Here is a 13795-nt window from a genome sequence, read left to right as displayed (position 1 = left end):
AGGTTTTGTCAACGATACGTATTTGTTTTGGAAGGTTGTGGTTCTGAAGGCACCATGTTTTACTAATACTTTGCTCTTTAACTGATGCAGAAAGAAACAACACTTGCTCCTTTGGCTGCAGCACTAGAGCCAGGGATCGTTCCCTACCAAGGGACAGCTAGCAGGGCCCGCTCACTCACTTTCTGCTAGGGTGAGTTATATTTCAGTGAAACACTTTATGAACATGAGATGAAGAAAAAGCAGGAATTAATACTAGGTGTTTAAATGGCATCAGTGGCAGGTGTCAAAGAAATTGATTCAAAGCCTGGGGGCTTCCTTTCCCCCAGAACTGTTTATGCATATGTAAATGCCTGAGCAGTATGTGCTGGTTTGTTTTAAAATAAACCATCTTCACCACACAGGCACAAAGCAGGTGGAACAACATTTCACCTTATGTATTTGACATCCATTAGGAGAATTTGGCTCCTAGTTTTGCCTTTTACTGCAGAAACAGAGCACAGAAGTTGTGGTAAGAGATGTCAGGTTAATGCTTGTGGATGTGGCACACTGAAGCTGGTAAAAGACAAAAATATCCTTCTGTGTCCACCGTGGAATCAACCTTTACTTCTCATCTCCTGCAAAGAACTGAGAGGCATGTGTGTCCAATCCTGAGTCCATGTCCCTGTTTCATTTCTGCTGTGCAAACTACCAACCCAATATATGGTTTCACTATCTTAAAAGAAGCCACAACGTCTCTAGAAAAAAAGCCATTCTTAGCAAATCTCACTGTTGGAGTAGTGTAACGCCAGTGAGGGGAACACTGCTTTTCAGAGTCTGCTAGGGCTTGCTCCTTGCTTCTTCTGTGGCTCTGCAAATGGCCCCACCTACTTCAGAGGGTTTTTTCCCTTACACTTCTTAATTCAATCTTCAAAGCAGAAGCATGTTTTCTTGAATGTTGCTCTGATGTTTTTAAGGGGGCAGAGAAAGGTTAGTGGATCAGCTGTAAAGAAAGATTGGCTAAGGAGGGAAATCAGTGTAGCAGGTGTAGTAGGAACCAGTGAGGAGTTGAAGACCTGCAATAAAATAAATAGAAATGAGTTCTGTTGTACATGGCTCTAACTTGCCTTTATCTGTGAGACTTGTACCCAGTGGCTGAAATGGGGAATACCTTATGCTGCCACACTTCAAACACATATTGTCAGTGTCAGAACAACTAGATCACACACAGGGACTCCCAAAATTATGCCTCTTGTCCGCAGCCTGTATGTAACAGCTTTGTAAGCATTTGTCTGATTTACTGCAGGAAGGGCTCTACTGGGTGCACTTTGAAAAAGCAACGGGATGGGGTCAAGCTTGTAGATTAAGACACCTAAATGTAAATGTTTATTTATAGATGTATACATGTCAGCTAAGTGGCTCAACCAATGTCAGAGTCACTGTAGGTGACAGAAATCTAAAGTGATTTAAGCTAGTACCAGCTGGGCTGGTCGTATGCCTGCATGGGACTGCTAGGATCTACAGGGGAGCTGTGCTGTTTTGTTCAGAGCTGGAAGCTGGCGGTAAGCAGAGATATCCCAGGGGCATCCAAAAGGTTCCCTGGAGAATATTTTTTGCAGTGATTTCTTTATCTGTGATGCCACTCATACTCATCTTCATGGTTCAAGTGGGCAGGCTGTGCTTGGGAACCACTGGGACATAGGTCTTCTCTGGGTGTCTGGTGTGACTGGCAGGTGAAGTTTTATTCAAGAGTTAGATTTAAGACATGGGTTATTACTGTACTTGTCACGTGAACACCTCAGCTTTATAATCCTTAAGGGCAAGGTTTTCTGGTAAGTTTTGTTGGGTTTTTTTTCCCCCCACAAAGTTCTCCAACAATTCCTAAATAATTTGTCAAAATCAGAATGGTTTGCCAAAACCAAAAAAGCCAATGACTTGCCAAAGCCAACCCAGAGTCATGAGGCTAACTCCCAAAATCGAGTGGGTTAAAGGTTTTCTGCTCATCAAATTTTGACTCTCTTCTGTGGTTCTGAGAGCCTGTCCAGTGTAGTGGGTTGACCTTGGCTGGGCACCAGGTCCCACCAAGCCACTCTGTAACTCCCCTCCTCAACCAGACAGGGGAGAGAAAATATAATGGAAGGCTGCTGGGCTGTGATGAGGACAGGCAGTTCACTCGCCAATTACCATCACGGGCAAAACAGATTCCACTTGGGGAAGATTAGTTTAATTTATTACCCATCAAATCAGAAGAAACACCTTCTCCCCACCCCTCTCTCCTTCCCAGGCTTAACTTAATTCCTGATTTCTCTACCGCTTCCACCCGAGCAACACAGGCAGACAGGGAACAGGGGTTGCAGTCAGTTCACTGCACCTTGTTTCTGCTGCTCCTCCCTCCTCAGGGGGAGGGCTCGTTGCAGGCTTCCCAGGGGGTCACAGACTCCTTGGGTATCCACCTGCTCCAACATGGGGTCCTCCAGGGGCTGCAGGTGATATCTGCTCCACCAATAAACCCCATAGGTTGCAGGGGGACAGCCTGCCTCACCAGGGTCTTCACCATGTGCTGCAGGGGAATCTCTGCTGCACCTGGAGCATCTCCTCCCCCTTCTGCACTGATCTGGGTGTCTGCAGAGTTGTTGCTGTTACATATTCTCACTCCTCTCTTCCGCTGCAATTGTGTTGCACGGATCTTTTGGGTTTCCCTTGTTAATAAGCTATCCCAGAGGCACTACCACTGTTTCTGATGGGCTTGGCCAGTGGCAGGTCTGTCTTGGAGCCAGCTGGCATTGGCTCTATTGGACATGGGAGAAGCTTCTGCCATCTTCTCACACAAGCCACCCCCATAGCCCCCCTTCTACCAAAACCTTGCCATGCAGACCCACAATATCCAGTCATAATGCTACTATCTCCAGTATACTGTGTGAGCTCTAACATCCTCACATGACATAATTTCTCCTCTGAGCCTTTTCCCAAGACAATGACCCACTTCAGCTCTTCTTAAAATTCTAGGGGTTCTTTTTACCTGTAGAGTAACAGATCCTTTATGAACTTTCCCAGATCTGTGTATGTCTGTATATGACCTCCATGAGAGGTCATACACCCTAATTTAAAGCTTCATAAAGAACAAACTCTTTGGAGGACAGAAAAGCAGCAGTGAGGTGCCCCACACTGCCTTACCTTTTTCCTCTAGTGAGAATGATGCAGCTTGCTCCCTCTCTTCTACCAAACCCATAGCTCAAGAGGAAAAGGGCACCGGTGAGGGGTCCTGGCACTGCCACTGGTTACAGTCTTACCCATAGGAAACAGAAAACAGGCAGGCAGGCAGAGAGGGTGTTTCCCAGGCACAACTGAATTATTCAAGAGGGCCAAAGCTGGTGGCACTGCTACTAATCCCACCCGCTCACTTCCAGGTGGGAAAGGTATTTTTTTTGGTTCCTTATATCCTTTCATCATTACTATGTACTATTGCCAACCCCAGGAGAAACATAAGTTTTGAAAAAAATTGCTTATGCAGTTACCAGATTTGCCCATCTTAGATTTTATTTTACTCTCAAGATATCCAGATGGAAGCAACATTTGATGCACTATAACCTACAGATTTGATTTTATCTTCAAGTTCAGCATTTTGACACATGTAATTTAGCTTATAACAATAGGTTCATGCCTCAGAGCAATGCCTTCTGAGGTCACAGGCGAAGAGTCGGTCTCCAGATACTTGCATCGAGCTGTACTTCAAGTTCTTTGAAAGGAGTCAAAATGGAGAAAGCTTTCCTCATTTTTAGTGATTTATCACATTATCACTATGTTAATTCATTTCAAAAGAGAAAATAAAAAACCAAAAGGCCTTGATGTGGGTCTTTGCAGCCAAATTCCTGCAAGCTGCCCTGTGTTGGTCAGCCCTCACACCACCAGGAAGTGTATAGGCTGAACAGATACTCGCAAATCATTTTTAATATCTCATTTCAGGTCTTTGGAGATTAATTTTATCATAAATTTGGAAGCCTGATTTAATTGTGCTAATTATATTCTCTCCTGGGAGTTGATGGATTACTACTCACCATCTTCTCACTGTACATAATGAATCACACTGAGGCTTTCTTGTATTTATACCTGCTAAAAGTCTAGGAAATGACTTGCAATAGGCGTTCAAGAAACATGTAAGAAATTACTCCAAACCATTTGCTACATGTTCTTATTCCTTTTGTAGATGTGTTCTCACATGTGATTATAATGACTTTGTTATTCTGGAAATAGTTGCAGAAACTCCATTTTAATTCTCTCTCTATGGAGAATCCACTGAAGACAGAGAATATTTCAGACATGCGAGACATTTACAGTTCCTCTTCACATGGCTCTATCAACATCCATCCTCATCTATTCATTTTTTCACTGAATGCCATAGATCTGGGAGTCATTATGGCCACAACATTCCCCAGCACTTGTGGTTCCATCAGATGTAATAGTGTGCGTGTTGGTGGCTTGGTTTTGCTGCTTGCTGGAATTTGCCACTGAATGGAAGCAGGAATTAGATGACATCCTGAAATAGAATAAAGTTCATCTATCAATGTTAAAGTGCCAGTCATCAGAGTATCTTGTCTTTTGCACAGCTTTGGAAAATGGCATTGGCTCCTGGCTTCTGAATGACCTTTCCTGCTCAATGTTCACCTCGTGCAAAAAAGCTTATCATCAGTATTTATCATTTATGTGGGAAGAAAAACAGTCCACTCCTAAAATTAAGTAACCATTGAAACAGTGTGCTTTCTGTCATCAATTCCTTCCTCCTATGGATTTTGTTTAAAAAATGAAGTCTTGGTTTCTTGGCTAAGGAGTGCTCACAAGGGCTGCTTCCCCATCCCCATCTTTACATGTCCTGTAATTGTTTTCCTCAGAAATCTTTCTCTTTCCCACTGGTTTTGCAGTCAGAGCAATAGCTAAGTTAGGAACAAGCACATCTCTGGTTCAGCCTCGATACTGAACTGTCAGCTGGGGGCTGTTTCTGACCTCCCCTGCATCCTTCCCCTCCCATGCAGGAAAGTGAGGTCCCTTGCCCCCTGCTGTGGTGAAGAGGTTTGTTCCTGGGTGGTTGTGTGCCCCCTTCACACTGGGGAACAACAGAGGTTGGAGGAAAGTCTGTGCTGTGCTGCTTGGGCAGTTGGACGTCGTGTAGACCCTCAGGATTTCAAGCATGAGTTGCAGCTGCCAAGGGATTTCTCCTGCTGGTTGGGTAAGATGCTGCGAAGCACCAAGCCCTGTGAGCTCAGCTGAGGGTTGAGAAGGGGTATTCACATCTCTGTAGTTTCCTGAGCTGATGAAAACAGGATTTTGAAAGCTGTGCACACTGTAATTTGTCTGGTTACTCTCTTTTACAAATTGCATTTTCTCAAATGTGATATAAATTAAAGGTGGATCCTTCTTTCAGATATGACAATGATTTCCCCTTAATTAATCTTGATAGTTTCTTCATCTTCATGGAACAGGTCTTCATGAGGAGAAAGAAAGGCACATTTCCTTCAGGAGCAAGTTATGAACACACTAAATTGAAAAGCTGCAATGTTCTGTCACATTAACTTGGTCCCTACAATGCAGCAGTCACATTGATAAATGGCGACATTAAGAATAACGTTAGTGAACACGTGCACAGGGTTGTGATGGCAACGAGGATACCTAACTGCCCGCTGCTACACATATTGCCCTCCTCATTTATGCCTTCAGGAATAATGGGCGTATAGGAAAAAAAAAATGAGTATTTTTTTCAATTTTTTCTCACAGTTGACAAAATACGTTGATCGTAACTGGACTTTCTGTTGAGCTGTATTTCTGTAACTTTAGCGCTATGAAAAAAATGTAATTATGCTATATTAAATATAAAAGCATAGGACAGCATAATTTACTACAGAAATTATTATATGAATATATATTTATTTATATAAACTATCTGTGTGGGTGTATACTGTTACGCAAACCCACAGGAGCACATTTCCAGGGTGTCTGTCACTGTCATGCCAGAGTGCTGACACTGCTGTGAGCAGGAGGGTGACTGCTTATTTAAGACTGCAAGTGGCATTATTTTCTTCTGCATTTGACCTACCTTTCCCCATGTCTGAATAGCTGGGATTCAGCGCTTTCTTTAAGCCAGTTATCTGGATAGGGCTTGCTTATTAAAAGTCTCAGATATTATTTTAAAGCGCACCATTGTCAATAAATCTCTTTAGTCTGTCATATTGCTATAGAGTCCTGGAGGTTTCTGACTTGAGCCAAAGCACAGACAGCTTTGAATGATATCCTCTGATATCAGTGCAGCCTCAAACTGTGGCAGGGGAGTTTACTAGATCCCTTGGTGTTATTTTCACCTTTTTGTTGCAATCAACAGTAATAGCACTGTTCCCACACAGCCTGCCAAGGTCACATTTAGGCTGACACTGACCACTTCCATCATCCCTCTGGTGCCTTCCCTTGCTCTCTCTTCTATAGATAGTTCAAACCAAATACTTCTTTCAAAAGGATATATTTGTTCTCCTTTAAAACTACCCTTGGATGTGATGCCCCCAAAAGCTTGGAGCTATTTAAGCAACCTTTGTTCTGGAGCTAGTGCCTATGCAGTTGATGTACATAGTCCCTTGGTTTCCCTTTTGCCAGCTGTACCCCTGCTGCAAGCTTACTGAGCCAGGAGCTGCATTTGTGCCTCAGACTTTTATGCAACAGTTAAGACAGAGGGCTCTGGTTCATTACTCTGGCTCCTATAGTGCAAGTAAATTATACTAGTTTAAACATATTTCAGTTTATCCTTAGTCTGAAGGATAGTGGTATGGGCAAGGCAGAGACTGGAAAACCAGTCAGAGAAGAGATTTTAGCTTTTCTTCTTCTTCAGGACCTTTGTTGTGACTAAGGCAAAAGGAGGCAGCGGGTGAGAAACATGGGTTATGGCTCATGTAAAGATCCTGATTCCGGCTGGACACAGCTTCTGTGGAGGAAGGTTTTGTACTGGGAGCATCCCCAGCAGCAGGGGCATGGAAGGGAATCTGGGCAGTGTAAACGTGCCTACACTGTATCTGTTTGTTTGGTGAAGTGGCATCTAGTCACAGCCACTGGGACAACCAGGCAAAGCTGCCTCTGGGAGCGGCACCTGCCCCTGGGGAGCAGGATGGAGCCAACACAGGGCAGCCCTGGAAAGAGATCCAGCCCTTTCCTTCTAATTTCTTTATGAGCAGGAGCACTCAGTGGGTTTACGGACAAGACATTCCCTAAAATTACTCACCTTGCAATTTCTTTTCTGTCTCCTTTTACTATTTGTTTTGCAGAGTTAAATGTAAGGGAATCTGACGTAAGAGTGTGTGATGAATCGTCGTGTAAATATGGAGGAGTGTGCAAGGAAGAGGGGGACAGCTTGAAATGTGCGTGTCAGTTCCAGGTAAGGGCCGCTCACCTTTTTGTTTGCTGTTTCTGACCAATCCTTCAGGTGTATTGAAGTATTTGTAGAATCACCACTTCAAAAATGTTGCTCATCTACAGCCTTATATAGTCTGACCTTAACTTCTTTTAATGGCACTGGTTGGGATGGTATGTGACTGAACGTCACCAAGGAGTGCTCAGGAAGCAAGTGGGAAGTGTAGCTTTGTGTTAGGTCCCCACATGGTTTTGGTAAGTCAGGCAGCAGCACAGGCTGACGTGGGAAGGAATTGAGGGATTTCATGTGCTGGCAGCCACGGTCCCTGTGCCCAGCACGAGCAGAGGTGGGGAGTGCTGGGTGACACCTCTGCCTCCCCACCTTGCCTCACCCTGCCCCAAGACCTGAGGCTGGAGGGGAGGTGACCTGGGGCATGGCAGCCATGTGTTGTCACATACACCAGATGAAGCTTTCTAATTTAAATGCAGTACTTATTATGGATTGCTTACTCTCATACCCATTATTTGGAGGAAAGGATTCTTCCCTGCTCTGCTGGTGGCCAAATATGGTACATTAGACCCTGGAAGATTTTAAGGCATTTTGAAAATCAGATAATAACAGCATCACTGGTGATCATAAAGATTATGAATGAAAATAATGAATTACTCCCACTCAGGAAAAAAAAAAAAGTATGGAAATTTTATAAAAATATCCTCTGAACATTTAAAAAGTAGCAAATAGCAAGTGTAATATCCTTCCTTGGTTTGTGAGTCTTTAGTTTTTATAATTGTTATGGCAATCCTTCCCCCTTCCTGCTCCTGACTTTTTAGAGAAAAGAGAATACTGAGGTTCATTTTTTATACAATTTATAGCCAGGACAAACATATCAAATATTATGAGACTCCTGATAAAACTGGAAGAAGTGGCAGTGTTATCAACCAACGCTGGAGTGGGCTATCCTTCAGTGTTTCAAAGATAATCATATGTTCTGTTTCCAATAAATAATAAAACAAAGGGAGAGAGAATAGTAAGTAAGTGTGTATGTGATTTTGGGATTCCAGTGTTTCAGAGCGGGCAGTTGATGTAGTGTTCAGGTGGGTACCTTTGCTGGAGGTGTCCTGCAGCTTACATCCCACAAGAACAATGGGATCCAACTGCCTTTTAAAGGGAGAAAAAAATTCTTAGAACATGTTTAGTCATCAGCCTTCACTCTGTCTGTAACTTTTATTTATGAAAAATAATAAGATCAAAACCCAGTAGTGATTTAAAAAAAGGAAAAGAAAGTCAGCCCTGGGCTAAGCAGAGGTTTCATTTATTTTCTGTAGGTGGTAAATTTTACAACTTCCTAATATCCAGGTCATGAAGACTAAAAAAGGAACTAGCCTATATACTTGGTCTCGAGGAGCCCGTTTTTAAAACCAGATTTATTGTTAAGCTACTTACAAGTTTACTCGTACTTCTTGAAAAATTTATCCGATACTCTAAGAAGTCTAAAGATGAGGAGAAGGTACTGTATTTTTCAGACATAGCAGGTTGAATTCTTCCCGTAACTCTCAACCTTAATAATTTGTCTGCAAGTAGCAGCACCGAAATATCCCAGGGAACAAACACCAGCCCAAACTGTTAGGTTCTCTACATGCATGACTATCTCATAGCTAGCTGATTTTTATTCTGACCTTGCAAGGCTATGAAAAGGGATTAGACACATTTGTGTACAGTGGTTCAGCAAACACGTGCTGAAAGGAAGATGCGGGGATATCAGCCTGCTCTCCCTGGAATGCATTCCCTATCTCCCATTTGAGTAATTCGAGCTATTAGAGGATTTCCTCATAAGAAACAACTCTACTCCTAAAGGACGTTTGCATGAGAACTTTTGGCTATACGTGCCAAATCACTAAAGGCTTACCAAACTGCACAAAAGGCCTCTCATTTTCTGTCCTCAGGACAGAAACCTGCAACTTTAAAGCATCTTACAGCAACTTTAAGATTGAATACAGAATTATCTGTTGGAAAGTATTGTCCCCCTCAAGAGTCACCTGTTTAATTATTCCCTAGGAGTCACTGTTCGGTATGAGATGTGACAGGACTGATGGCTGTGGTTGACTGTCTGAGACTATGCACTATGGGAAAGTATTGCAAAAGTTAGAAATAATTTTCAGAGCTGGCAGCATAATTTATTTCTGTCTGTGCATGCTTAGTTCATTCTCAGTTGGTCACCTCTGGCAGAATGACAAAGGAGGGAGGATAATTCCCTTCAAAATTATGTTTTAAAAAATGAGCATTTTGCAGTTTGGGCACGCCAAAGCACAAGGAAACTGTTGTGGCAGAAATTTGTCATTTGGAATTTGGAGAAGAAACTTGTCCTTTTGGGGCAGTTTAGCTTAACTGATGTTGCTATTTCTATGTGAACTCTCACTGGATGAACTGTACCAGTTTAATCATACACTTTATATGGCTCAGAAGTTTGGTGGCTTGTCTGTGCATTTTTGTTCATTGCTTCTTGTTGTTTGGTTTTTTTGCCTTGGGGTTTTGAAGATGCAAAAGGTGTCTGGAATTACCGTTACCATTACACCCCAAACAGGGCATGTCTTCTTGTCCAGCAGTGAAGTGGGGTTTGCATCTCCAGTTCAGCAGGGAACAGTGTGGCACTCACAGGTGTTAGGGAGATTGGTGGTCCTAGTGTGTTTCTCAGCGTTTTTATGCACGTGATATGTACAAGGATTATGTCATCCACGTTTCTTAGAATATAAGAAAATAGAGAAATACAGGCTGCTCCTGACAAAGTCATTTGGAATGATAAATTTCCTTTCTTCCTTCCTTTTTATTAAATGTACCAAAGCTACTGACTTTGAGCTGAAAATTTTTCAGTATAGTCATACAAAAACATTATTATAGTTGTTGACCAAGAAAAACAGACTCATGATGCTCATGAATTTAATGGGGATGGTGATTGTTTTCCATCTCCCTTGAAAGATCATTCTATGACCAAAAAGATCAGCAAATCTCCCCTTAAACACTGCTCACCTTATATTTTCCTTTGCTGTTTCATCCCCCTGTGCCTAGTCATATATTCTTGTATTAACTTGAAGAAGTTTTCTCCTTCCTCAGTGTTTATCCTTCAAATACTTCTAGACACTTGCTATATTCCCTCTAGACATATACTAAGTCCCACCATAGTTATTTTGTTCTTTTAATCTTTCCTACTGAATTCCTATGTTGAGCCCGTACGGAGTTGGACTATTATTTCAGTGATCCGAAAGGAATACATACAGGGATATTGAGAAACTAATATATTTTAAGTCTTCCTTTAGTGCACAGAGTTTTAAGTTAGTGCTAGTAATTCATATCTACACAACTATCTTCCTGTATATTAATATGCAGCTGAGATTAATCACATTCTTTTGTATGGCTGAGTTATTTTATAATTTCTTTTTCAGTGTCACACGAACTATATTCCCGTTTGTGGATCAAATGGAGACACTTACCAAAATGAATGCTTCCTCAGGAGAGCTGCTTGCAAACATCAGAAAGAGATAACAGTAGTATCAAGAGGACCTTGTTATTCTGGTTTGTAAAACATCACTTTGTGTCACTAATGAACGATGTTACATGGTTAGCTCTTTAGTTTTGCCCTTAATTCCAGAGATTTTAATTTTGATGCTTTTTGTAGAATGAAATGATGAGGAAACCGCAAGTCCTCTTCAACAATGGAATATTTTTATAGAGAAGAAATCTGATACAGTTTCTGATATGCTAACAGGTTACTAAATAAACATTAAAAGTAGCTTTTAATGTTTATTTAGTAACCTGTTAGCATATAAAAAAAATAAAAGTAGAAATAAAAGAGAAAATAGTTTGGGAATGCTTCTGTTATACGTATAGAGGAGCCTTGATACACATCAAAAGGCTTACAACAAATTTGGAGCAGACTCCAAATTAGTAATTTTTTTAGGGCTCGTTTTTTAGATGTACAGAATTAGTGTGACATTCAGCAAGTGACACTGATCAGCCTGACTGCCACTCTACCTATATCCAAGGCATCACCTTTGACCAATTTCACTTTGGGTCGTTATATTGAAGGTATGCGCAACTCTTAAAAAATCATTGTACCTCACATTTCTGATGTGAGACTGGCCTTTTCTGTCTTTCCACACACTTAAAACACAGGTTTTTCCATATGCTTAAAATACATGGGACAGGTTTTCACTGCCTTGAATACTGTAACATGTTCTTGGACACAGACACTTTAGCCACCAGAGGCATTCTGAACCTCTGGGCAGATTCAAAGCTGGTGAGAACAGACACACAGATGGCTTTCTCATAATTAAATTAAATGATTCAGTAGCATCAACAATTGCATTCTTTGGTACATAAATAACACCAAAAAAAATTATGTTGTGGGACATCTCTCATCTTTTGATACGCAATAGTTACTTGGATTAACCTAAGCAAGGTCACATCTATATGGCAGCCAAACACGTGAGTACGGGTCAAGTTCACACTCCCAGCTAGCTTTATTTCAGGTAGTCTAGTTATTGATGACAATTTAGAGGTAGCAACCTGGAACTCACTGGTAGCTGCAACATCCTATCTGGAAATTAGGGTAAATATAGGGGCAGTGTACCTAGGCCATGTCCTTGCTGCTGCCAGTCCCAGAGCTACCTCATTGAAATGCAGTGTGGCTGTCTTTTACATGAGCTGCCTTAATGTCTTTGACTGCAGCACAGACCTGTACTGAGATCTGGAGTTGTTTGCTAAGGTCCAAAACAAACTATGATGTTGGTCGTAACATTGAAGGAAACTTGTGTTTTGTGCCCAGCTCGGCTGCATTAATTCTGGCATACCTCAGGCAGATGACTGAATCTACCTTCTTTCCCAATCTCCCACCTCCAAATTATCTCCAGAAGCTACAGAAAGAGGAAAAAAATCCATACAGTTTCAGAGCACTCGCATTGTAGAGGAATGAAGCTGGGTTAATTAACATTGATAATATACAGCTGTGGGCTGGCTTCAGGGGCGGTGGGTTGGCCGATGTAGACAAGGTGCAGCTGTGGTGGGTTCTGTTAAGGGGTTGGGCAGCCAAGGAAGAGGGAGCAGCTGGGGAAGAGAGAGGAGGGAGAAGCAGAGAGAAGAGGGAGAGAATGTGCAGCCTGGGTGAGGAGAGACTAGGAGAAGGCAGCAGAGGGACTGGCATGAAGAGTATGTTGGTATGAGATGGTAAAAGACCTTGTTGTAGCTTGATAGTTTGGAGAGTGCTGCAACATCGCATATTCCTATAACAACCACCAAGAAGTATGAAGGTTTGAACAGAGGGTATATAAGTAAATTTATTTTATTTTAGTTTAGTTTCATGCCCAAATTATTTTAAGAAACATACTTGCACCATGAAAGCTTCTCTCCCTCACTGAAAGGAAATACTAGGGTAATGTTTTTGGAACAACAAAAAAATGTTTATTTTTGTATGCATTCCAGCTTATTTAGAAAAAGACACTTTGAAACAAAAAATGGATTCTTCTCAGCCTCAGGTTGCTGGCAGCTAATTACTGTGTCACTCAGCTAGTCTAGGATGATTTTTTTTTTAACCTTTTTCTCCTTTTCTTTAAGTCCTACATAAAATGTATAATTTTTAGCACTCGGTATAATAGATCAAGACATGTGCTGAGGCACAAATGACCAGAAAGTACTGAAAACACATTTATGAACCTGAGGATGCGATTCAGACTGCATACTGCATTTACACTGCTGCAATTTAAAGTGCTTTGGTGGAGCTCTAGCAGAACGGTACCTGCTGCTTCCCTAAGTGTCTGATGCACCCTGGCTAGCGTGAGAATATTGGATGATGAAAGCCATCATCTGGAACCGCTCCATGCCCTGCCTGGTGTCATGAATCGTTGAGGTGTCAATATATTTGTACTCTTGATCTGTAACACATATAATGGAGAATCAAATGCCCAAATTAAAAAAAAAAATCCTTTATAGACCCCCATTAATTTTCACTGAGAGCCTCTAAATTTGCTATGAAAATTCTTTGTTCTGGGAAATCAGGAGATAAGTATAGATCCATTGGTTTTCTATCAGAGTTTTGATTTTTTTCAAAGCAAAGCTTCATCCTGGTGGGACGCACCTGAGACAATAGGATGAAATTCCTACATAGTGTTGTAAAAACTATTTATTATTTAAAGTACATCAGACTTCTGCATCTCATACAAGAATGAAATGCTTCCAGTTTGCTAGGGATTGATACGCTTCGAAACTATGGCATGGGAACAGACTATACTGACCAATTTAGTCAGACCTATTTCTTGGCAGGTAACATTTTGATCAATTTTTTATGGTCATGGATGATTTAACAGCATATTTATTTCCTTTGTCTGCGTGCTGTTAGACTTGCAAGATCCTAAAATAAGCAATGTTAAAAAAAGTCATAGGTGCTATATG

General features: G+C 41.6%; 1 protein-coding gene across 2 annotated transcripts in view; it reads left to right on the top strand.

Annotated features, from left to right (window-relative positions):
- Window positions 1-13795, top strand: part of TMEFF1 (transmembrane protein with EGF like and two follistatin like domains 1) — a 129965-nt gene that overhangs the window by 66677 nt on the left and 49493 nt on the right. For both annotated transcript variants that reach the window (XM_055800852.1, XM_055800850.1), the window contains exons 2-3: window positions 7272-7381; window positions 10795-10924. In XM_055800852.1, the coding sequence (XP_055656827.1) occupies window positions 7272-7381; window positions 10795-10924 (240 nt within the window). The remainder of the gene's footprint in view (window positions 1-7271; window positions 7382-10794; window positions 10925-13795) is intronic.

Source organism: Falco peregrinus, chromosome 3, assembly GCF_023634155.1.
Source record: "Falco peregrinus isolate bFalPer1 chromosome 3, bFalPer1.pri, whole genome shotgun sequence".
NCBI classification, from domain to species: domain Eukaryota; kingdom Metazoa; phylum Chordata; class Aves; order Falconiformes; family Falconidae; genus Falco; species Falco peregrinus.
The sequence above is the reverse complement of the archived record's forward strand: the minus strand, read 5'-3'. Positions and strand labels throughout refer to the sequence as shown.